The sequence below is a fragment of the Toxotes jaculatrix genome, chromosome 21 (assembly GCF_017976425.1).
Source record: "Toxotes jaculatrix isolate fToxJac2 chromosome 21, fToxJac2.pri, whole genome shotgun sequence".
Lineage (NCBI taxonomy): Eukaryota > Metazoa > Chordata > Actinopteri > Toxotidae > Toxotes > Toxotes jaculatrix.
This window is the reverse complement of record NC_054414.1, coordinates 18,823,170-18,848,371: the sequence shown is the minus strand read 5'-3', so window position 1 is coordinate 18,848,371 and position 25,202 is coordinate 18,823,170. Positions and strand designations below refer to the sequence as shown.

At 42.5% G+C, this 25,202-nt stretch overlaps 1 protein-coding gene across 4 annotated transcripts in view; it reads left to right on the top strand.

Annotated features, from left to right (window-relative positions):
* The window catches only part of LOC121175419 (corticotropin-releasing factor receptor 1-like), a 42,272-nt gene that overhangs the window by 4,944 nt on the left and 12,126 nt on the right, over nt 1-25,202 (top strand). For 2 of the 4 annotated variants that reach the window (XR_005892708.1, XM_041029181.1), the window contains exons 3-7: nt 1,251-1,310; nt 1,691-1,816; nt 15,395-15,480; nt 22,118-22,224; nt 24,948-25,068. Coding sequence is in view for 3 of the 4 variants with exons in the window: in XM_041029181.1 (XP_040885115.1) it covers nt 1,251-1,310; nt 1,691-1,816; nt 15,395-15,480; nt 22,118-22,224; nt 24,948-25,068 (500 nt within the window). In the remaining variant the exon portion in view is untranslated. The remainder of the gene's footprint in view (nt 1-1,250; nt 1,311-1,690; nt 1,817-15,394; nt 15,481-22,117; nt 22,225-24,947; nt 25,069-25,202) is intronic. The other 2 variants (XM_041029182.1, XM_041029183.1) reach the window with 2 other exon arrangements.

The following is a 25,202-nucleotide window of genomic DNA, read 5'->3' as shown; positions in this document are numbered from 1 at the left end:
ACATAACATGAATCCTCCAAGGTAAATGGCACAAGAGTCGTTTGTTTTAAAAAAAAAAAACAGTCCATATGAAAGTTTTCTGATCTGTCGCCATGGAGATTTGAGGAATTTGTGAGACATTTTAACAAAAATATCCAAAACGGAGGCAGCAGGGGGCGAGACAGTGAGTCTGTGAACAAACGAAGCTTCATGTCTTCATCAGATTTATTTTCTCAGATTAAAGAGAGCTCTTCTAAAACCACACAAGGCCTTACACAACTGTTTACATACACTGTGTAGAACTTCTCATTACGACTGAAATGAAAAGATCATTAATCACTCATTAATCACTCAACAGCAAAAGAAATTCCTTACCACACCCACGTGTCACGTATTTCATTATTGTAGCATCAGTACAAAGACTACGAGACGCTGTCTGGTTCTCCAAGAGGATCTGAAGACAGGTGGACGTGGCTGGAGACCTTTCACCTCTCGGTTGAGAGTGAATTGTCTTCAAGATCTACTACCAAGTCCAACTTCCTTTGATTCGGCTCTTTCTTAGAACAGAGACAGAGATACTGTGAGCTGAATTTCACACTGTAGTCCCTCAAACTACTACTGCTAGAAAACCAGTGTTTATGTGTTTAATTGGTGGCTAAAGAAATGATTGCGGCCGTGGTTAAAGGAAGAAGTACTTGGTTAAGGTTAGAGAAACACAGATAAAGTTGGGTTAAAAGGAACCAACACCAGCAGGTGGTAGGGGGCAGGATGCTAACTGCTGCAGTGTTTTTGTTTTAGTTCCTGACAGATAAGATTCACAGTTCTCACCAGAGGTCAGGAAAATTTAGATATATGTAATTTTAGGTGTTTGAAGCGTCTTTAAAACTATTCCCTGCTCATTTTATTTTCTAAAACCCATATTAATTCATTTTCTCACCACAAAAAAGGTGTGAAGACGGAGGTGAAAAAACGCATTAGAATTAAGCACCAACTTTGCCCTGTAGAACGTCCTTATTTCTGGATCTTTTCATCTAAATCTTCTTGAGTTATTAAAGAAATAATAGCCCGACCCCGAGGGCACGTCCAGATTCATATTCACAGCTACCGTCCTGTTATTGCTTGGGGAAAGATCTGTCGCCAGTGTTTACTGTTGCCCTTCAATGCTCACCCTTTGTCGCTGTTAAACTGAATCTTATGAGATTTTCAAAGCCTCTTCTAACTGTGCAAACAAAGACTGAGGTTATTGATGAAACTCTCCCTCTGGATTGCAGTACAGTCCCTGGCCGCGTCCTGGAACCAAACCCTGAGCAATGCCACAGGTCAGTGGAGTGGTGAGTTGGACACGTTACTCTCCTCAGATGTGTGAAACCGATTCCCCACACACTTACTACAAAGCAGAGTTGTTGTGGAATACCCCACGAGGGAAACGAGTTTGATCTGAATTCAGATTATAAGGACTAACATCAAAGACGAGAACAATGCTGGAAATAGACTTGGCGTCGTGCCACAGGAGACGACGTTCAGCGCAGCTCAGCAGAGCAAAGCGCAGGAGTAATCATTAAATCTCGTGTACACAAACAACTTATTCAGTCCCACAATTTACTGCCAAGATCATGGGAGCATTATCAGAATTTCACCATGGCTATATGTAGCCATGAGCCGCACCACGAATGCATGTTTGTGCCTGACCTTTCTGTCCTCCACGCTTCAGGTTCGGGACTCTACTGTGACACCTCCATCGATGGCATTGGCACCTGCTGGCCCAGGAGCAGCGCCGGCCAGATGGTGTCACGACCCTGTCCAGAGATGTTCTTCGGTGTCAGATACAACACCACGAGTAAGTCCAGGCTGTCAGCGCCTCCCAACAAAACCAGAAACAATAGATTCAAAACAGGATTTAATTTCATTTCGCCTCCCGTCTGTATCCGTCTTCCCCCCGGGCAAATCCTGTTTACGTAATTGTGTATACAGAAATTAACATGAGCATACAAATTAGCGAGAGACGCACAAAAGTATAAAAAAAACGTGTACACAAAAGTAGGGCTGCTGCAGATAATACACCACAAAGTGCCAGAAGAAAGGAGCGTGATGTAGTGAAGACAAGCGGTGCCCCCGCTGTGAAGAACTGTGTTTGAATCAGGACTGAAATAAAAGATGAGACGATATCACATAGGAAACCTCTGACAGCTGCTGCTTAAGCCTGTTAAACTGAAGGAAACGCTTCTTACGTCATTACTGGTGTTTATTCTTAATTTTGGTAATCTCTACCACTCAGAACTAATTTTTGAAACTCAATCCCAGTCAAAGAATCAATGATCTGACCTGTGGTGATGTGCTTAGTCTCTGCAGGTATTTCACAAATCAGATTTTTAAGCCGGGGTTTTTGTGAAAGAAAGAAACTGGTTCAGATTTCTGTTCTGGTGCCGAACTGTTCCTGAACCCCCGTGTTTCACAGTCTCTTCTAAGGTCCAACAAATGAAACTGAACAGCGACAGAAAACTGATCTGTTCTGTAAATTATGTCCCATCTTCTCTTCTGAGAAAAATAAATCACTTCCCAAAAAGGTGAAATCAATATTTTCTTTTTTTAGAAGCTCTGGCAGCATGACTCAGGGGAAGGCTCCATCTGTTTGGGCCAGACTCAAATATCTCAACCACTATTGGATGGATTTCAGGGAAAGATTTGGTACACACATTCATGATCCACAGAGGATGAATCCCACTGACCTTGGTTTGACTTTTCCTCTGACGCCACCATTAAGTTAATAATTGTATTTTTAGTGAAATGTCCAGCAGTCAGAGTCAGAGAATCCTGTCTGAGTCCACCTGATGAATCTGAGTCGTGTTCCCTCTCTTTTAGCTCTGTGTTTGGTCTCCACCAGCTGCTCTCTGACCGTGTCTGTCTGTTGACTGATGCTGAGCAGGTCGTGGACAGCGGGGTTTCTTTAACAGCTGTTTCTCCGAAAACATCTGTATTAGAGCAGAGAGAGTGAGGCTGGTAATGACAGTTTATATCCATCGTCAGTTCATCTGCTGATTACGTTCTTGATAAATCGATCACTAATTCAGACTATAAAATATCACAGTGAACAGTGTTCAGATTTATTGTTTCATCTGAGTCGGTCAGTCAGTGACTTTACTCCTGTAAATGGATGGAAGTTCATTGCGTTGGCCAAAGAAAAATCAATGATTATTTCTGACTCTGTACGTCACAGTTGTGATTTATCATCTCATCACTACACCGTCCGGTGACAGGCGTCGGCTGCATCACCGCCACAGACGCTTTCATCACGCAGCATCGCATGCTTCGTCGCCACAGCGCCAGCTTGGATGCGTTTCTGTTGCGTGACTTTGCGTCCGTGAAGCTTCTCAAACCTTTTCAGCTGCTCCCGAGCGAACAGAGCGGCGCCGAGCACGTCAGAGCTGCACAGTGCTTAATTAAAGGCAGTGTCATCATGCATCAGAATGAGACTATAAGTCATAATTATTTTATATATAGATGCAGATTCATTTTCTGTCAATTTACAAAGGGACTGATTGACTAAATCTTTCAGCTGTAACACAAAAGATGTTCCAGCATCTGAATTAAAAATGCAAATGTAAATTCTCAAAAATAATAGATGATGAAAAGTTATAATCGTATCATCTTGTCTTTGAAACAAACCAAGAGCTGTGTGAAAATCTAAATATATAAGATCAAACACAAACATCCAGATTTTAATATCCAAAACTCTGACTTTAAAATGTAGAGTCTGAGCACACGATTTAAAATCACAGGTAGTTAAAGCGTAAAGTGTCGTCCTGTGTTAGACAGTGTGTTAGAATAAGTCTTATAACTAATAACCACTGTTAATTACACAAGTTCTGTGTAAGCAGGTAAAAAATTTAACAAAAAAACAACAAACAAGCATCTTCCTGGCAGTGAGTCCTATCAAACAGGGATCCGCAGTCTGTGATATGTATCTATCTAGGGCACTGCAGCACTCTGAAGGTAATACCAACACTACCAAGGGATATACAGTAAACACAATTAAGTAAATTTATGAGATAAAAGCAAATGTGCTTCTTGGTAATTTAAAGTCTGAACCCCCCACAGGGCCCCGAGGAACCGCTGGAGAGAGAGAGAGAGAGCGAGAGAGAGAGCTGGGCTGTAACTCAGCCGCAGCTCGCCAGTAATTTGACACTGCGAGCTTCATTTCACCTTCAGGATTAACCTAATCTCTATTCAAGCAGACCCTAAAAGCTTAAACAAGACGGCCCATCAGCTGACGAGGGGCCGTCGCAGGAAAAGGGTTCAGGTTTTAGGACGATGGTATGGTCTCTGTGTGAACATTCGAGGCTGATTCTCTTATTTTGAAAGTTAGATTCCTCTGTGGCGTTGTTCCTGAAACGTGAGTCATGGATCAAAAATGAATCACGGCTGCTTAAGCTTTTACCCACATTATTAGTGTGAATTCATTATTAATTATCATTAAATACCGGATCTTCTGAAGCAGATGGTCATAAAGCGTCTGCTGTCGCTTCAGTGCTGTTTATTCTGGAGCCACACAAACACTGTGACCTTCGCCAGGCATTGATTTAAGACGCTAATTCTCCGTTTTCATTCAAGGTTTAATTTTCTTCTCTTTGAGCTGCCAGCGCCGTGCTGTTCAGGTGCTGTAACAGCGAGGACACCTAATGTGAGAACAAAGCTGTGGGAGTTTTCTTTCACAAAAACCTTATTCAGTAAACACTTAACGGCACAAACAGAGTCACAATGAGTGATGACACACGGTGAACGGCGGCGGAGGAGCAGGTGGGCGTCCACCACACACAGCACCGTCGCTCCGGACTGAAATGTCCCAACGACTGTTGGACGGGTGGCTGTGAAATTTGGTTCAGACGCTCATGTTCCCCTCAGGACGAGTTCTGATCATTTATTGATCCCCTGACTTTTTTCATCCAGCGCCATCATCAGGTCAGAATTTCAAATGAAATACCTGCAAGGCCAAATGACACTGACACATGAACGTCGTCAGTCAACACACTCCTGCATTCCTCAGGTCGTTTTAGAGGAAAACATGAATAAAAATAATTATTTTTATCTTTTTTGACATTTTGACACCAGCAATTTAATTGATCACTTATGTGTTTGAACCATTTATTAGCTGATAATAGATAAAAGCTCTCCAAACAGCTGAAGTGAGGAGGCTGAAGGTTTTCTCATGTTTCAGCGAGTTTCACTGAATTTACGACTGTTTTTTTACTTCCTGCCTTGTTTTTTTACTAAACATGAAAGTTCATCTGTCGTTTCTGCCTCTGCACTTTCTAAACTGAGGTTACGTGTTGGAATATTTTCAGCTCCTTTCATTTATGGACTTTTAGAAAGTTATTTTAGAGAATATACACAAATGTTGAGTGTAAGCAAACACCGCCTGAGCTCTGCTGATTGATAACTTTACCACAGTCAGAGGTTGTTTGTTTGAAAAGGGAAAAGCTGATGTGAGATCCGTCGCTCTGCTCAGTCAGCGATGTCTGGTCAGAGAAAACTCAACAAAACACAGATGTGATGTTTATGCCGCCACAAAAAATGAATAATGTTCTCAGCCCCGTGATAACCGACACATGGATGGATTACTGAACAGGCCACTGTGGGAAGTAACTGTTCGACCACACCAAGAAACAAGCCAATGAGAGAGGGACGCAAAATGAGCACAGACACATAATGACCATGAAGAGATGTTAAGTGAGTGCAAATTAACTCCAAACGCTGACAAAGAGACGCAAAATGAGCGTAAAGAGAGACAATTCAACCACAAAAAGACCACGAAGAGACGGAACAGACGAAAAAGAGATGCAAGATAGACACAAAACAAATGTAAAGAGAGATAAAAACGACCAGAATGAGATGAAAAGAGACACAAACTGAACATAAAATAACCGCAAAGAGACAAAACAGCTGTAGCTGTGTCTCTTTCAGTCTGGGGGTCTTGTTTTCGTGTAGAAGGGGAGGAGTGTTTTTTACACATCTGTGCCCAGGGGCCCGTTTTCTCATAATCGGTCTGTGGATCCACCTCAGCCGAACTTATAAGAGAGCTGATTATTACAGTCCGATCCTCAGAGAATTTCAGATGCTCTCTCCTTGTTTCTTTCTAATATTTCTCCCGTGGGTTCAGGGTAACGTCTGACGTCAGCGTCGTTTCCAAACACATTCCAGCAACAGAAAAGTGACTGACTTTAACCACAAACACACGTTATTATCACTTCTCACTCTTCCATCTTTTTAAGCTGAGAGGCTGGATTCTTTGTGGAGGTGGTGAAAAGTGTGGCCTTTGAATTTAAAAGTTCTTGACGTGATTATATAGATATTTTTTTTTGTCGGAGCTAAATTGGATTCCAAAGAATGTGGATATTCAGGCTGAACAGGCTGCAGCTCGCTCCATTTCATCGGTAACTGATTCGCAGCCTCCAAGAGACAAGGTTACTATCAATTCCTCTGTTTCTATGTACACGGTGCACAGAGCTGATCCACGGTATTTATCTAGTTTTAAACCATTGTTTATGCAAACCCTGCTTAATGAGATGACACAGCCACAAACACTATAGTTTGCAAAAGCCATGAAAAACCCCAGAGAAGCCGGGATCCTGTGTGATAACCGACGGAAATCTTCTCCATTACAAAAGCAGACCAATGACAATGACTCCCAACTAATGTGTTTAAAAACGTTCTGTTTAGATTCATCGGAATAAATAAATAATAATAATTGAAATTACTTTACAATAAAAAAACATAAGGGAGAAAGAATAATTAGAAGTTAGATTTACACCATATTTACTAAAATATATTTCACTTGTGTTTCAGAGGAAGTAGAAAAAAACGATTGAACCTTTAAAGAAGAAAAGTCTTAACTTTGGCTCTAATGATTATTTTATGCTGTTTGTGTGATGACTGTATCAGTAACAAATATCATTTGTTTTATTCCATTTAACTAACTGACCTATTTTAATCCATAGTTCATGTACATATATGTACTGTGTATATCTTTACAATAATATTTGCACTCTTGCTGTGAGAGAAAATAGTTGGGATCTAATAATAATAATAATAATAATAATAATAATAACAATAATAATAACTATGATTTCAGATCCTTCTCCAGTGAAAATGTTTGTTTAATGTGTTTTAAATAACAATAATAATAATAACATAAGCAAGAAGAACATATTCAATACACAAAACAAATGAAGGTACATTTTTAAAGGGATTATTAAAGATAAACTGAAATTCTGTGTATCATCACGGTTTCAGAGCAAATCACAGCGAAGAGGACAGAGGACAGAGGAGGTAGCTGTAGTATTAGTGACAGTGTAAGTGGTAGTAAGACAGTAATAAGTGGCTTTAGGCAAAGACAAGGGCAGAACAGTGAGTCTGGAGTGGGCACTTAAAAGCTTGAGTGGATGTAGCTGCTGTCCTCAGATCCAGAGGGAGATTACTGCAGAGTTCAGGTGCACGAGTTCAGAAATCAGCTTCTTAACTCCAAAGCTGAAGACAAATCCACGAAAGGATTTGGAGACAAGTAAAAGGATCTGAAAGTCTGATTCTGAAAGTTGCTGCGGAGCAGAAGAGTGATGCGGATTCTTGTCTCCGTTCCAGTTACAGATAACACGAAGGGCCGCGAACCGGACTCAAAACCCACAATATTAAATCTGTTAGGCAACACACTTGTCCTCGTCCTGACCCACTTACAGGAGACACCAGAAGTACAAACCTTTATCCACAGCGGGCAGGTTACTGAGGAGGAGACCTGGAACAGCTTCAGGCCAAATGTTTGTGGCAGATAAAGTTATAACCGTCCAACTTAGGTTCTCTAAAAATAAACACTGCTGCTGCTAAAAATGCTAAATAGAAGTAAATCCGACATCCTTTGTGTCTGAGGTTTGAACGTGTCCCTGCCCTGAATAGCAGTACTTTGAAACAGCGGTTCCATGAAGCAGGATACCAGGCTGGATTTCCAAAATTAGATCCTGACAAATCCTCGACTTAAGTTGCTGAGCCACAGGAGTGTGTTTGCATGGTTCCACTGGGTGCATCTTTATATCAGAACAAGTCTGGGTTCATCAAACCGATCAGTTTAGCAGAGATGAATACGTTAACCCCTTCAGACCCAGAGTCCACTGGACCGTAAATTTCCAGTGATATACACAAGAGCTTAAGTGATATGTGTTTTCCTTTGAGCTGCGGGTTAAATGGCAGCATGGCCCATTTGCGATCATGTACGTGACATTTGGGAGACATCCAGATGATGTCTGTAAACACATGAGTGTTACGTGTGACATGTTTGGCCCAATCACAGACTCGGCGAAAGAACTGTATGTTCGTACTGTAAAAGCTACGACGGGAAAAACATCCAAATGGTGAAAATGCACGTGAGTTGACCTTGGAGCCGGGAAAGAAGCCTAATGGGAGCGATCAGCAAATGCTAGTCATGCTAATCAGTGCAAGCTCCCCGATATGTGTGCTGCTCTCTCAGACAATTACAGCTGTCAAACATGTGCAGGGAGCGGATGACAGACGTCCAGGGGGCGCTGTCCAGACCGCTCAGCCACTGATTCGTGACAGGTGCCCGTGGCGCTGCACGCCCTCCTCTGGGTGCGTGACTCAGCCTGGCATTACTGTCTTTGTTGTTGCACGTCTTACCCCACCCAGAAACCCCTTCACCATTTGCTGCCAAGCTTGACTTTCCCTTAATGGTCCCCAGAGGGAGGCCAGTAGATTTTTCTATGTATGTTTGCACGTGTGTGTGTGTGTGTGTGTGTGTGTGTGTGTGTGTGAGCATCTTGTGTTTCTGTGGATGCCCATTTCTCTGACCTGCTGGTTTTTGCACCAGTCATAGAGGATAGAGGGTGAGGAGGGGGAGGAGGGGGAGGAGGGGAGTTTTATTTAGAGTAGTGCTCGCGGTCAGTGGGGTGCCAAAACCCTCACCCAGGCTTGCCCTCCTGCTCACTCATGAGGAATGCGATGCATCTTTTTGTTGAATGAGCTCGAGCATGCGTTGAATATTAATTCATGAATGCGTGTGGGTGTGTGGACGGGAAACATCAGACAGGAAAGACAAAAGGGGAAAATGAAAATAAGATGTGACGAGCAGGGTTGTGTGTGTGTTTAAAAAAAGAAACGTTAACACTAATACAGGTACCACTGGAACACTTTCTACAGGTTCTACCTAAAACATTACAGAGAACATAAACCTTAGTCCCACCATGTAAACTACATGTTGTTGTTTCACTCATTAACAGCCATTAATGTGGTGTGTGGCAGAAAATACCGTGTACAGTAAAAGATAATTACACCCACAGCACAGGGATTTATTATCACGGCTTCTACCCCAGTGGTTTGGAATAAAGACGAGTTTAAAAATGGCTCTGTACCTTTGACCGTTTGCTCTTTGCAGTAGTGTTCATCCAGCACTGCAGCAGCTCGTAACAGCCACCCTGGAGTGGAAAACAAACGCACCTTTGTCAAAGACGCCACCATGGAAAAAAGTACAACACATTAAAGTTTTGTAATAATATAACAGATGTAAGTGGATCAAACTTGGCTGAATGTTTAACAAAGAAACTATTTATTATTTATTTATCTCAATTCTCTTAATTGCACAGAGAGATGAAGGTACATGGGCTGTAAAATCATTTTATATCATTTATGCTTTAATTACAAAACTACTTTATTTTAATAAGTACTTTATTGGCACCTGACTTATACAACAAAATGACCCCATTATAAAGTGTTATTGTGCTTTCTCTTCACGTGAAGCTGCAGTAAGTCGTAGGAAAGCAGATTATTCTCCTCTCTTGAGACCTAATTTCAGAACAGGCTGCACAGTGAAACCTTTGAGGCGTCTTGTTCTGCAGAACCAAACAGAAACGAGCCAGAAAACACACCCAGCGTGAAAACTGGCATCAGTTCCCCTCAGAGCACTGTCAACTTTCTCCTGCTTCCAGTTTGAATGATTTTAACAAGTTTTTCTTTGACTGAAAACGAGGTGGCAACAAACTTTTCCATGAGCAGCAGAGGCTGCGTGTTCTCAGAGCACAGGTACGAGCACTCACCTGGATACTCCTGACTACGTCACTGTGGAAAGTTTCACCTTGTAAACACAGTTTTATCTGCTCACGTGGGATTTAAAATCTTAATTTGTTAAATAACTAATAACAAAAGATGTGAAATAATTAGTGTTTATTCCCTCTGAGTCAGAATGTGGACAGTATCCGTCTCAGCCATAGTTACCTGTGTTGCACATTTCATTAAAAGTGTCATCATCATTTGATCATTTTACAGTGTTAAGAGAAAAGAACGTATTTTTTTCTAAACTAAAAAACACCTCAGGTTTCTCTGAGCAGCAGTGAACAGTGTGAGCTTTCGTCTCGCTTCTGTTTCAGCGATAGTTTGCAGGTGAACCACACCTGTAAAGCGCCGCCGTCGCTGAGGTTAACGAGCTTCCGTCTGAATCCAGTCCAAAGACTTCCTGCAACAGATCGTCCCTGGCTCCATAAAATACTGCAGCACACCAAACAAAACTTTAACATTCAGCCGTAAACAAGTGGGTCACTAATTTTAACACGGGGCCTGAAGTGGTCTCTGTGAGTTGTATAATGAAGGAGAAACAAATACTGGATCATAAAACGCGCTCTGCACCTCCCAGAGACTCAGAGTGTGAACGCATCGAGTCACAGCTGATCGTTACAGTTTGCTTTTCTCTGCGGTCGAGTCAGAATTTAGTGCAAATACTATGTTATTTTCCTCCCTGCTGATGCTGGTTTTAATTACAGCCATGCTCCAAGTGCACAGAGGAGGAGGAGGGTGCTTCTTAGCTGCAGCCATTGATCTGCTGTGTGGCAGCGCTAAGCATGTGTGACCAAATTTGGGTCAGCATATTTGCTTGTGCAGGGCGTACAATCACGGCACTGTTCCTGCACTGTTGTGCATCTTTAGCCACAAAGAGAACCCTCTGCACAATGATGTTTGTTACCAGGCAGGTTGTTTGTATTGTTTGGAAATAAAATGAAAGGAGGATCGTTTAGCCTCGGGCTTGGAGGTTTGCCTGTGTTCCATGTACCTCGAGCTCCTGGGAGGATTTAGCACCTGGCACAGACCGGCCGCTGTTTTTAACACCCATTCAGAAACAACAATGGCCGGTCACTAAGCAAAGATTAAAACTGATACGTACTACGCAGCTCACATCCCTTCGAACAATGAAATCCACCGTGAGCCTTCTAAGGTGCTCCAGAGACAAACCTGTCTGCCATTAGTATAACTCCTGGCAGATCCCCAGTTTGGCTGAAGCCACCACATGAAATCTGCAGTTATTTTAGGGACCTTGAGCTCGTGACCCGTGCAAATGGCGTTTTACGATGCTGTCGGTGGCTCATTCCCTGCAACCTCAGAGGACTGCGGGAGAATGTTAATACAGCAGTGCCGCTGCATTCTGACTGAGGTGTGCTGCAACACAGAGGAGATGCACAGGACGGATCTCATGTTACCTGTACAGGTAACGTGTGAACATCAGAGGAACTGGCCTCTGTCCCCGCGTCACCACACGAACGATCCCTGAACATGTTTCCTCCATGAAACGTAGAATTCATGTTTTTAATTCAGGTCATTAAAGTCATTAAAGGAATATTTCAACAATTTGGGAGCCGCGGTTTTGTGTTTTCTTTCTGAATGAAGGTGTTTAGGATGTTAGCTTAGCTTAGCTTAGCATAAAGACTGGAAGCAGGGGGAAACAGCTAGCCTGGTTCTCTCAAAATTAAAGCATGGTTAAAGCGTAACCTTTAACTCTGTTTCATAAACACATGGTTGTTTGTTTGTTTCACTTGCTCATGAGCTAAAACGCAGAAACAGTCATCTGTGATTTTTAGCGACAGTTGTCCATCCACTGAAGCACTTATCAGCCATCTCTCCAAAAACAGTTGGTGAGCACAGATGCTGGTTTTGGTCTCCATTCAAAAACCAAACCAAATCAAATCTGGTAACTTCACTGTGCTGAAAAAGCCATTTAACTCTCCCTAAAAACACAAATCTGCTCAGTCAACATTTGTGTTTGCGTATTAAACAAAAGACGAGTCTTAAATCGCTGGTTTCAGTCTCTGATCGTTCATGAGATTTAATCTGTAGCAGGATCAACGTCTGTAAAGTTCAGCCTTCGTGTTGGTTTGTGTTTGCTTTGAGTCTGCTGTCGGTGTTAGAGAAAAATTAGAAATTGCTGATGGTTTCCTTTAAAGAGAAACCTACAGCTTGAATTTCTTCTTCTTAAATTTACACTTTGTGCTTCCTGGAAATGTTCATGTTTGATTTTATCAGTTTTAGTGGATATAATACACAGAAACTCTCTCAGGCGGAGGAACAGTCCTGTAGGTTTATGTTACAGACACCGGTTTTGATTGTTTTGAGATTTGCTGCTTCAGCTGTCATGAGAAGGTTTGCTAGGTGTGTTAGTCTGGGACGTTTTTCTTTATGAAGAGGTCTAACAGCCATAAATCACCCTGTGGTCCACTGCCAGGCAGAATTTATTTCAAGGTCATACTTCTTAATTTGAAGGCTCTGCTGTTTATTCCTGTGGGCTTTTGGCTCTGAATGATCTGCTGCTCTTTGGGTGTTTTCTCTTCTTTTACACATTTGGTTTGTAAAACCTTCTTTAAAATTTTTCACTGCACTTTGTTTTTTAAGCATGCGCTTCCTAAACAAAGTGACTTTATTGCTTTGACTATAATAAATTCAAATTATTTGTGACCGTGGAGCTGGAGGACATTTGTCCAATCATGCAGCGTCATGTAAATTTGATTTTGAACTACAGGAGAGGATTATGGGAGCACTTGAATTCTGTTAGGCACAAGTCTGATAGTACTAATAAAAAAATGTGGATTCAAATCAAATCAAATACTGTTTAACTTCAACAAAACTCTGAGTTCTGTGTTTGTCATTCAGTCCATTACTGAACTTTGTCAATCTTAACTTTTGACTTTAGCATAATTCTCCTCAGGCAGATTTTTAAAGCTCTCCAGGATATTGCATTTGGGGTTTGGGGAATATCACAAGCTAGGTAATCTTGATTGGGGATGACAGTCCCTTTACCCCGTCAACATGCTATTTTTACCCAGCTCTTTTCACATTATTGCCCTCAGGCAACCCAATCCTGTTTTATCTCTTCTACCTTCCTCAAATAATTTCTCATGATTAAAACATGCATTTAGGGTTATCTGCCTGCATCTCGGGCCGAGCGCACACGAACACAGACACATCTGATGCGTGTTTGTCTCGGCGTTGGTCTTTTATCCGTTCTGTGTTTTAGATCCCAAAACAGAGCTTATCTCCAAAATGCACAGAATTTAAAAAGTCGGTCTGTGTTATAATGTTAATGTGGAAACCAGAACACTTCGAAATGCCGTGATGCCAAGTGTCAGCTGTCATTCCAAGAAATTCTGAGACTCTCTGTTTGGTTTCACACTCTGTTGTTTGTGTTTATGCTTCCGATAATGATATTTTGGCTTCAGTATGAAAGAGGTGCTGTAAAAAAAACATCAGATGTAACTTCTGACATGAAACAGGAGGAGCAGCTGTAGCTGTGTCTGCGTGTGTTTGTTTGTTTGTTTGTTTTTTGGTCTTTCGTTCCAGGTTTTTTAATCAGTCTAATGAATCTCTTTTAATTAACACTTCAGTCCTTTAATGATGTCAGAAAGCTTAATTGCAAAAAGGTTTTTGTGGTTATGTGCAGCCTGCAGACGGTAAAGGAATACCTGCAGACGCTACTCAGGGAATCAAAGCCAAAGACACAACAAATCAACATCTGAAATCAAAGCAATATACCATCATCCTCCAGAGAGTAAACAATAAAGAAAACAGGATTTTAGGGTCTGTTGGTTAATAATACAGATGTTTGCTGCTGATCAGGTTGTGTACAGTGACGTTCTAGCTTTTGATGAGCTGATGAAAGCCGTTCGAAAAACCAAACAATGAGCTGAAAGACGTTAAATTGCTCCGTCCTGAAGGAAACATCAAGATCTAAATATTTTTTTCCCACTGCTTCTGTTCAGCAAACTTCACTTTCTCCTCTGAGCTCTCAAACCGGGGCGACTGTCGCTGGAAGAGGCGTCTAATGACCCGTGGAGACGACCCACCTCAGGAACAGGGTCAGACCTGTCCATAAAACTGTGAAAAACGTTTCTGTCTGGCTGACACATTCGTACGTGCTCTTCACTGCCGACTGTCAGAATCTCCCACCGCTGACAGAAACCCTGACCCGAGGATGAAAGAATCCTCAAAACACATCCCGGATGTTTTTATGTCGCATGAGTTCTGGTTTCCTGCTGCGTGCAGTATTCACCTCAGCCTGTTGATATTATCATCAGAACCAGAACTATTTTAATTTTATCAGCGCTTATCATTAAATTAGCCGAACCTCCAGCTTTAGCTTTGAACCTTTCATTCACAGGCTGTAAAAATCTGCAGCCTCACCTGTTCCCCTGCCGACAGCTGCTGACGTAGAAAAAAAAAAGATGTTTAAAAATGTCTGACGTCTCCTTTCAACTTTAAATTGCCTCATTTGCCGTATTTCATTTTCGTCGGTGGCCTATTTGATGAATTTCATTCTTTCATCTCGAGAAATAATAAATGTGAAATGACAAATGTGAAATTTGTTCCAGATTATTTCAGTTCTGTGCTGTGAATGTGTTCTCTGATGCAGCGGCTCGCCGTGGAAAAATGTAATTTCACTCATCATTTGTCAGAGCTTTCATGCCGACCCCCCTGCTGCTCGGGCTGCATTATCCAGCTATGTGCAGAAATTATGTTTTTTTTTTTTTTAAATAGAAAATAAACATGCTGCTTCACTCTGTCTTGGCTCCAGTCTGAGTCTTTCTGTCGATTTAAAGGAGCAGACAGTGATAGAAAATTTAAAAATGTACCTTTTAATAGCGTCAGAGCTGACAGTAAAATCGTGGGTTGACCTGCCCCTGCTTTCCCACATCTTTTGTAAACAGCTTGACACCAGGATAAAATGAGTCAACGGGTTTTGTTGGAGAAACGTGGGTTGAACACAGGTCATTCATGGATAAATTGGGGGGCTCTAAATGTAAAGAATAATAACAGTGCTTAGGCAGAGGGTGGTAGACTGTCCTGACAGCAAACGTGTGAAAGATCGCAGCTTGTAAGACTTCCTCTAATGATATCTCTCCCTATTAGTCTCAAAAGCAGAAAAGGTCACAGTGCCAGTACGAATCCGGCAGGAATTCACATCCTGTATATTTCAACAGGATACGAGAGGCAGAAAAATGATTCTCCAAAGCATGAAAAATGAAGAAAATATGAGAAAAATCAAAATGGGCCATGTCACCTTTTAATAACCGCCTTCTGTCTGTTTCCTCTCTTGCTCTCTGTGCAGATAATGTTTATCGGAAATGTCTTGCAAATGGGACATGGGCGTTGAAGGGGAACTACTCCATGTGTAAGGCCATACTTCACGAGGAGGTAAGACTTCGGTGTGTGGTGTTTGTGTGCATGTGCCCTGATTAATGAGGCTTTTCATGAAGGCCCTCAACGCATGAAATGGCTCTGTGTGTTCATCAAAATATAACAACAAAGACAAGGTTAGCAGAGGAAGACGAGCGCTGCAGTTTTACTTCAGGCTTGTTTACAGTCAACATGGACTCGGGGTTTGGTTTCTCGGAGCCTGCAGCATTAAAGCGATGCCAAAAAAATGCTAAAAATACTATCAATGTGCTCGGGAATGCCCCAGAGCATCACTGGAAGGAATCAGCTTCAGAAGCACAATAATGTTTTGAATTTGCATTTACCAGGCGCTGGCTTTCACTGCGGCTTTAATGTCATTTTACCCAAAGTTGTCGAGGCATGGCTGGTTTTTAGATTTTTTTTTTTATGTAGGTGGAAGCTTGAAATCTGCTAATCAACCCGCGGCTATTTCTCTTTCTCTCATTTTGTGAATTCCTGAAAAGAAACAGCAACTGAAACAGCAGCGCTGCAGTGACGCTCCTGCTGTGCTCCGGATTTTTATTCATTCACATGTCGCTGATGTTGTATTGTGATGTGCAGATGTGATGGTGATGAGCGCTCGTTTTAATTAGGATCAAGCGGCGGACAAAGCTTTCAGACAGAACACGCTGACCCACATCGGACTGTGACAAGGAGGCATTTGAAGTATTGTATGTAAAATTTAAAATTAGCACGTGGCACGGTTTGATTGTTTTGCTCGGCCTAACCATCTGCTGGAGCTGAATATTAAAGAGCGGAGTTTCCATAAACACTGTAACCCGGTGCAGGTTCAATAAGCTCCGTCCGTTTACTGGTTTCCATTTTAAAGATGCTGTGATCTGGATCCTTGTTGTGCATCCAGTGAATGAGTCTCTGTTCTATTTCTCTTATTGTCAACAAATCCCATGAAAAGACCAGAACCAGCAAAGTGTGAGTCCGCCTCTGCAGCAAACATCACTCAAACAGCAGGACACGTTTGTCGGGGACTATTTCCAGCAGCGGATTAACACACATTTGCTGCTGTAGTGAGTTAGAGACTGAGCTGCTGTTTCATTTCACTGAACACTGAGTTCAGTTATTTTCCTGTAAGAGTTTCATCTTTGTAATCAACTGCTAGAAATGACTTTTATGTTACAACAGCAGATCCGTTTTGAGGTAAATGTAACACAGATCACGTTTCCTTTTAACTTAATGAGGAGAAGCGTTGATACTGAACGTCAGTAAAATGTCCAGTACCAACCTATTTCATTTGTTTTCCACCAAAATATCCGATGTTGTTGGACAATATCCACTAATAAATGTTTCACTTCATTCGGTGCTGGTGGGATTATGTTCAGTGCCGCCACAACACACCTGGGAAAATAATTTAGTAAAGTATAAATGTGCAGTGTGACTTACAAAGACCTGCAGAGCTGCGTTAATCTCATCCACGCTTGTCTCCACTTTTTCCGGGCTGTGCCGCGGGAAGGCGGTTGTTTTGTGAACGAGGGAAACAGACATCAGCGAGCGAGGCACCTGGCAACCGTGAGTCCCTGAGAAACCTCAGGCGTGGGCGGCGACTCAGAGGCTACAGGTGTACGGAGCGAGGGACTGTCAAAATAAACCACAGTGCGCTCGTGATAACGAAGGAACACGTCGCCCTGTGCAGCAGTGTGGATCGCTGATGTGTCTTTAATAGTTTCTGGAAACAATGGAGGTTCATGGCGTACACACACACACACACACACACACAGTACTCATTAGCAGGATGAGTTCACTGCTGGCTTTGGTCTTTTCATGGGATTTGTTAACAATAAGAAAAATATGAAACATCTCCTCATTCTTCAGAGGATTTCCTGGCGTGCTTCCTCGTCAGTGACGTTACCAGATGCAGTACAACTGTAGTCATTTGTACTCAGAGGTCTGTGAACAGGAGCAAACCGTGTTGTGGACTCAGACGCTTCATTTAGCTTTTTCTCGGAGACTCTCTGAGCCTGATGTCCAATCGATCCCTGCAGAAGATGGATATAGAGTGTCTGACCTTTTAAAAATGTGTATTTGATTTTTTTCCTTTTGTAGCCGAAATAAATCACCAGGTGGCAGCGGCGGCGTGATTGACACCGGGGGGACGAGGAGGGGGGAAGCTGAAGTAGCTTCTCTTTAAGGCTCAGGCTGTATTGAACCAGATATTCAATGGTCCCACTGTGAAGAGAAGCTGAGTGGATCAAACGCTTATTGGAAAGTTTGTTTGAGGATAGAGATCCTCTTTTCCTTTTGGGACTCGCTGGAGGTTATTTTCTCAAATGTACGATAAGTGTCTTTGTTGTTTCTCCTGGAAGGAGAGACAGTCGGGTTTGGTTTCGACTCTTGTGGCCCACACATCTTGCGAGACCTCAGGCTAGTGGTGGGTGGGTCTTATATTATCCTGTTGCCGTCCACCCCCTCCTCTCAGGCTCGACGCACAGCTCTCCTCTCCATTTTAAAATCTCCTGTTGTCTTGATTTATGTCCTGATGTGTTTGCCACTCCTGCGCGAGTCAGTGTGTATTACAGGCCTGATTCACGTGGCGTTTTTTTTTTCCAGGTCTAAATTAATTCTCACTTGTCATATGTACATTGGAACAGTATAGTCGCTGGAATCATTTGTCTTGTCATTCTACCCTTGAGATGATCCCTTTATAGCGTGACTCCTCTGGAAAAGATACAGGACAAAATGTGCAGTCCTTGTTTGGTGAAAAAATGCTGCAGCAGAGGGAGACGACCTGGTAGTTGCATTTAGTTGTGTTTTTTTTTTTTTTAAACTGGGACAAAGCACAAGCAATAAACCTAAAGTATGCAGCTGCCAGGACGAAAATACCCACAACGGTTTAACTCAGACTGATGAAGACCCGTCTGAACTTCACCGTGTGTTTCTGTACAACATCTGGACTGAGGTTCAGAGCGCTTCAAAGTATTTTCATCATCGATTAATCTGACTGTTATTTTCTCAGTTTACTCTCACGTACGACAAAGTGCAAATGTTTTACTAAAAACTTTATTCAACCGTCAGAAAGCCTGCTGATCGATTAATCAGTTAATCGACGAAATGCTGCAGCTCCGCTTCAAACAGACCAGTTTGATTTGATCAGTTTTCTCTGACATTTCATCACGAGGTGGCCACTCCTTCACACACAGGACACAACACTACACAACAATTAGTCAGACAACTACAACCCTACAAACAAGCTCTGTGATCAGTTTGTTAGGAACCCCTGTCCGCTCTAAGACAACAGTGCTGTGATAAATCCTCCTTTATGATGGCTGTGATGTTCAGTTTGTGTTGAAGCTGTTTCAGGGACGTGTTCATTCAGCTGTGTGATCGCTGCAGTTTGGTGTTGAAGTGTATTAAATTATACAGAGGCCACTTTGTTGTGTAGCACCTGTCAACAACAAGGGAATTCAAAGTGCTTTGCACAGAGTTCAGAGAAGAAACACGTGACAGCGGAAAGACACGTTTAAAAAGGATTTAAAATATGAATCTGAAACAGAATAAAACAGATAAAAAACTAATTATATTGCAGGTGCAGAGCAGTGTAAGAATAAACAGTCTTAATAAAAAACAGTGGCAAACAGAAAAGTTTTAATCTGAGAGTTTTATAACGCCTCCAGTTTTTCTGGGAGTCTCTGGGGACAGTGCGAAGACCTGCCCCAGAACATCTGAGGGGTCCGGGTGGTTCATAAAGGAGCCGCAGATCTGGGCCCCTGTTTACCAAACTTCAGGAGAGTGTTTAAAGAACCAGCTTAAAAAGCTGCTGGCTGAGTTCAGACAAATACAACACATTTATCAAATGACTTCCTCCTGCTGACAGTCTGTGTGATCAGAGAAGGAATCTGCCACAACTGTACGTTATTTAAAAAAGAAATGTTTTTTTAGTTCACTTTATTTTTCCAAAACCTTTAAACCTCCAGGAATAATTAGCACAGGAAAAGATCTAATGTATTCATGATGTATAAATATATAAAAAGGAAATGTTCTGTTTGTCAGAGAAATCACATAATGAGGAGAATTTAGTTCCACGCTGACAGAGTGAAGATATTTAGTGGCTGAAATAAAATCGCTGCAGATTTATTCTTGTTTGTTTGCAGCTCTGCACGTTCAGATAATAAACTCAATCTACTCTTAGTCACACCACTTCAGCTTCAGCTTCAGCTAATGTGTTATTATTATCTTTTTATTATTATCATCATTGTTATTGTTATTGTCAGGCGGTAAACAGAGGCGCGCTCAACTCAGTTCTCTGTTCTGAAATCACTGAGGATCTACTCTTCACCTTCTTCAGAGACCTCTGCATCTCCCTGACATTTAGAAATAAATAGTAATTAAACAGTTTGTGGGTAAAAATGAAGGATTTTTACTTTTATCTTTCACTTAAGTCTAAAACTTGAACTTAGCAGCGTGTATATGTAAATACTGAAGCGCTCAGTGATCACACAGTTGGATCAGCTCCTCTCTAAAACTGTTTCAGCACAAAGTGAACATTCTAACCTTCATGGAGGATTTACTGCAGGACTGTTGTATTAGACTGCATAAGTTTTAGCCATGTGTTCTTAATAAACTGTCAGCTGAGTATATGTTACCTCAGGCATAAGCAGCTGCAGTGCCGTCACTTTCATGCTTTCACATTCATGCGAGTGGAAGCGAAGACTTGTGGAATCTGTCCATTTTTACCTGTGGGACTCTAAATCTTCTGTTTGATGGCGAAAGCCGCTGCTTTCCAAATAAAGCATCAGATGTACAGTGACCTGCCAGAGACAACATCCCTTTAGTGTGTGCAGTTAAAAAAAAAAAAAACACTTAGTGCAAGAGGTGAAGAGGTGTCTGACAGGTGTACTAAAGGCAGGAGTGTTTACACCTTTTCTGAGTGGCCACACGCTCGAAGGCAAGATGAAAAACCAGCTGTCACAACCTCCTGCATCACGCCGCCTCCCCAGTCTCTCCAAGAACTTTGTGTCTTTTTTGTGTCTTTGTACTTTGGACATAATACACCGTATAAATGTTAGAGTAAACAATGAAAAAGGAGAGAGAAGCTCAAACCTCGTCCGTCTGGCCAAGTGCTAACGGGCCTTGGAAAGTTACAGACACGGCTCCTTCCTGTTTTCACGTCGGAGACGTGTGAGCTGCATCGGGTTTAAGAGGCAGTTTGAAAAACAGGAGTAGCAACTCTCTACACAAGACCATAAGGATGCTTCAACTCTCTACATTTACAAAGAATATCTGATGTTGTGAAGACATAACTGTTCCGTGCTCGAATATGAGAAGACCCCAACGTTTACGTTTTCCTGACAGACGACCTCTTGTGGCTGTTGGAGTTATTACCGTCCGATCTCAGAGGCAGAAAACACAAAACCATGAACGTGATCTTTCCTTGGACCCGAACAAGCAGTGCTAGTAGTTTAAAACAAGCCAAACCTTGATCATGAAGATCAGAAAATGTTCGCGTGTCCCGTTTTGTAATTTTCAGTGACCAAACCTTCCTGTTTTTCAGATTTCCTCGACCCTGTATTTATTATGAAATCAGTGTTCGTTCATGAATCAGATCAGGAGAGAAGAGCTGGTGTTGACATCAAGATGCCGATGCCATCTGTCCGCTACAGACTCAGGAGGAGTTAAAGGTTTAAGCTGCTGCACCAAAATGTGGTGAATGGGACAGATGACGTGTTTCAGGGTGGGTGGGGCGGGGGATTATACATGCCCACGTTTAATCTTGGCGTAGACACCAGTAGGTTACATAAATCCACTTGCAGCACAGATTACTGTTGGTAGTGTGGGGGAAATCCGATCACAATGGATATCTGAGTCTCAGACAGTGGTCTTAGGCTCCGACTTAGAGGAAGATGTTCTAAGTTCTATGTAAAACCCTCAGCTACAGCAGAGGGTCTCATCTGGGTCCTGCATATCACAGCGTGTGAGTGCTCACAAGCCGCCCAGTGTTCTGAAACTAGGGGAGGGGCTGGAGGGACGGCGTGGGGTGGCGCAGGCCCCCCTGAAATCTGACTGGTGCCTCCCCTACAGGAGTCAGGGGGTGATGGGTATTTTTCTCATTAATATCATGGATAGATTATTGACTGTTAACGTTGTTGTTGGAAAGTCAAACTGAACAACTACAGAGAGACACAAACCAACCTCAGAAAAAAAAAACACACACACAAAACGACCACAAAGAGACGTAAAATGACAACAAAGACAGACTGTGTCCATGCTGTTTGTTGTCTCCTGTGTGAGGGTGAGGGGCCGCTTACATGTCTGTCTCATAATCTGTCCATTGCTGTAAGACGTTCTATTTAGAAATAGCAGCTATTCATTGAAATTATTTGAGCATATTTCAAGTTGTTTGTTTGGCAGTAATTTACCACACTGAATGAAGTAACTATTAATAATGTGCAGTTTATTATTGCCAAGAAGCAGGGCTTTAAATGTGAGTCTTAACGCCCCTGCTGTTCGAACACCCGCTCCCGTTCCAAACCACAGCGGGAGGCAGCTCTAAAAAATTGAAAAATAAAAGAGGATTTTCAGTCTTTTAAGTCTCTTCTCTTGTCCGGAAAATACTGTTATTGTAAATCAGAAATACTCATCCCGTGTTTTCTTTTTTTCCCTGCAGAAAAAAAGCAAGATGCACTACCAGATAGCTGTGATCATAAACTTCCTGGGTCACTGCATCTCGATGGTGGCTCTGCTCATCGCCTTCTTCCTCTTCTTGTGTTTGAGGTAAGTGTTGGTCCCATTGCCACCAGTCCACTGATAATCCTAAAGACATCCTTGATGTGACAGAAATGTCAGGATTCTCTAGATCCCTCGTTCAAAGCGCCTCTCGTTCTTATTCAAAAACCATTTGGTCATGGGATGAAACCTTCCCTATCTCAATCCCACAGATGTAAAAGGGTTTAGACGCCTGCAAAAACTAGGGCACATTTCCCCACAAATGGGAATAATAGACCCATCTGAGAAAGCAGCGAAAACCAAAACAGTCTTGTGGAGGCCTGCTGGGACGACTGGTGGAGGTGGAACGGGTTTCTCTGACAAACTGAAGTAAGCCGTGCGTTAACGAGAGAAAGGTCTTAGCACCCTCAACAGCCGGGGCTGTTATCGATCCCTGGGACGCCCCCGGGGGAGTGAGAAAAGCGTGAAAGGGCACAGAGAGACATAATAAGTAGAAGCTCTACAGGACGGCGTTTATGCACAACCCGTGTCTGTGGACCACAGCAGCTTGGACCGGGACGAGGGGGGACAGGGAGGACAAGTGTCTGCCGGCTAAAAATGGCATTAGGGTAGTGAAGGAGTTTGGCATTTATTACTCACCTTCTCCGCTCTGTAATGAGATTGAGAACCATTTAAGGGAAGGCTGCTGCTGCCGGTGTGATGGAGAGAAGGGTTGACACTCCTGGTGAGCGTTGTGGAACTGGAGAGGAAAAGAGAGAGAGAAAGGGATCACGGTGGAGAGATGAGCGTGGAAAAAAAAATCTTTTTAAAAGCAGTGAAATGGCAGTTTCAGTCGAGCATCTTAAGCTTCAGTGATGTGACGTGTTTCTGAGTGAAATCCCACTGTACGTTCCAATTTCAGGCTTTTCTTTCACTGGAATCCTCAGTGTCCTCAGTGTCCGTCCACATAGAAACACGGGACTCTCCGGGGTAACTGAACTATATTATGGGTTGGTGTTGTGGCAGTTAGGTTTAAATATTTTTACTTTTGTTCTGGTAAAACAGATTCATATGGAAATGGGCTGGAACGCTTTTGCCTCTCATTCCCATGCAAAGCCTTTATCCAATCATCACTTGATCAGCGACACTGATTCAGTCACTTCACACAAAATCAAGAAACTAAATGAGGGAACTTCAGAGGAAGCAGCTATAAACCTGTCAATGTGTAAATCTAAACCTTTGAACTGAACTGAGCGAAACAATTCGAAGCTGCCAGTATGACTCAGAGGAATTCGATCAAATTTAACAAGCTGGAGGGGGAAGTAATTTTCTATCTGTAGACGACAGTTCACCTTCACCCACACCTGCTTCACCCGTGCTGTTAGATCAGGAAGAGGAAGAAATTAGTAAATTAGCCAATGGAAATCCAAACACACACCTCTGACCCGTGGTGTCAGCCACCGGCTGCCTTCGACGCGATGCGATGGGAGGGGTCCGCTGCTCGCTCCTCATCACATGTGACCAGATGCTTTTATGCCTCTGAGTCTGAAACAGACACAAAAAGAGGATTTTCATATTTAAATACTCAAAAATAAAATAAAATAAGTAAAATATTGTGAAATAAGGTGGAGTAAGGTGTGTTACCACTCTGTGTACAAACAGCAGGGACTCAGTTTAAGAACATGGGAGATGTCTATTGTAAATTTACTTAACTGTGTCTTTAACAAAGACCTGTGTGCCGCAGTGCTGGGCTCTCCTCTTAATTAACACACATCACACTGTCCGTGCTGGACCCACCGGCAGGACGCCAAAGGAAGTGAGGTCACACAGCGCAATGAATACGCCTGCTTGAGGAAACCGTCCTCTCCAGTAACGCTGTGACAGAGTGGGGAGGAAATTCACTGATTAAACCAGTTTTTTTTTTTCTGTGTAATATTCTAATTATTCCAAACTGTATTATTTTTTTAGCAGTGTTTCTGTGCATCTGTTGTGTTAATGAGGCTCTAACCCACTTTCTTTAACCGGCGTTCTGCTTAATGAAAATGTGAAAAGCCACGTTATGACTGGTACGTTTTTTCTCATGCACGTCTGCTCAGTCAGCACAAAGCCGGTGCAAGTGACACCCATTAAGAATTGATGCATGCTGAAAAATAAATCATGTCATTGATGGTTGGCAGAGGGAGGAAGCAGCCCGTGCTGGTGACAGCGTGCGAGGCTGTCACTGCAGCGACCGAGCTCTGCTCTGTCCGTTCGGTTGTGTGCTTCTATTTTCGACCGCTCGCTCTGAGGCAGTTGGGCAGATTTTAATTGTGTCCTGAGGTCGATTTATTTACAGCATTAAAAAAACATCAGACGTTTGGGACATGACACAAACAAGAGAGAAAACAGTGGGAATGAAATGTTACTTCATATTATATTAGGAGAGAGAGCACTGGGGAATGATGGGAAACGTTTCTTTGAGGCTACATTTCTTTATTATTAATATTCATCATCTTCATTTTTCTTTTTTCTGTGATTGCTGTATGGGTGATCTCATAGCTGAGAAACACTGTGAGTTTAACGTCTTTGTTTAAAACACAGCAGAACACTCAAACTCAGCATGACCACATATTTAATTCAGACGTTTCCCACCGGTTTGGTCACATGTTTGCTTTGACAACATCCTGCTTTTTTAATTTTTCATCTTTCCTCTCAGTGTGAAATCACATTCTTTTCTTCCTTTTTCCGAGCACAGCGGGAGAAATGGATGAAGTGTAAACCTCTCAGTTTACCGTCCTCTGTTCTTCTCACAGGAGCATCCGCTGCCTGAGAAACATCATCCACTGGAACCTCATCACCGCCTTCATCCTGAGGAACGCCACCTGGTTCATCGTCCAAATAACCATGAGCCCCGAGGTGCACGAAAGTAACGTGGTGCGTGTCACTTTTTTATTCAGGAGCCACAAGTCAAAAAGTCTGAAAACCACTGGCTTCATCTTGCACAGTGTCTTTTTATAAAGCTCATCGCTGTTTTGTTTTCTGTACTACAGCTGTCAGATAAATGTGAT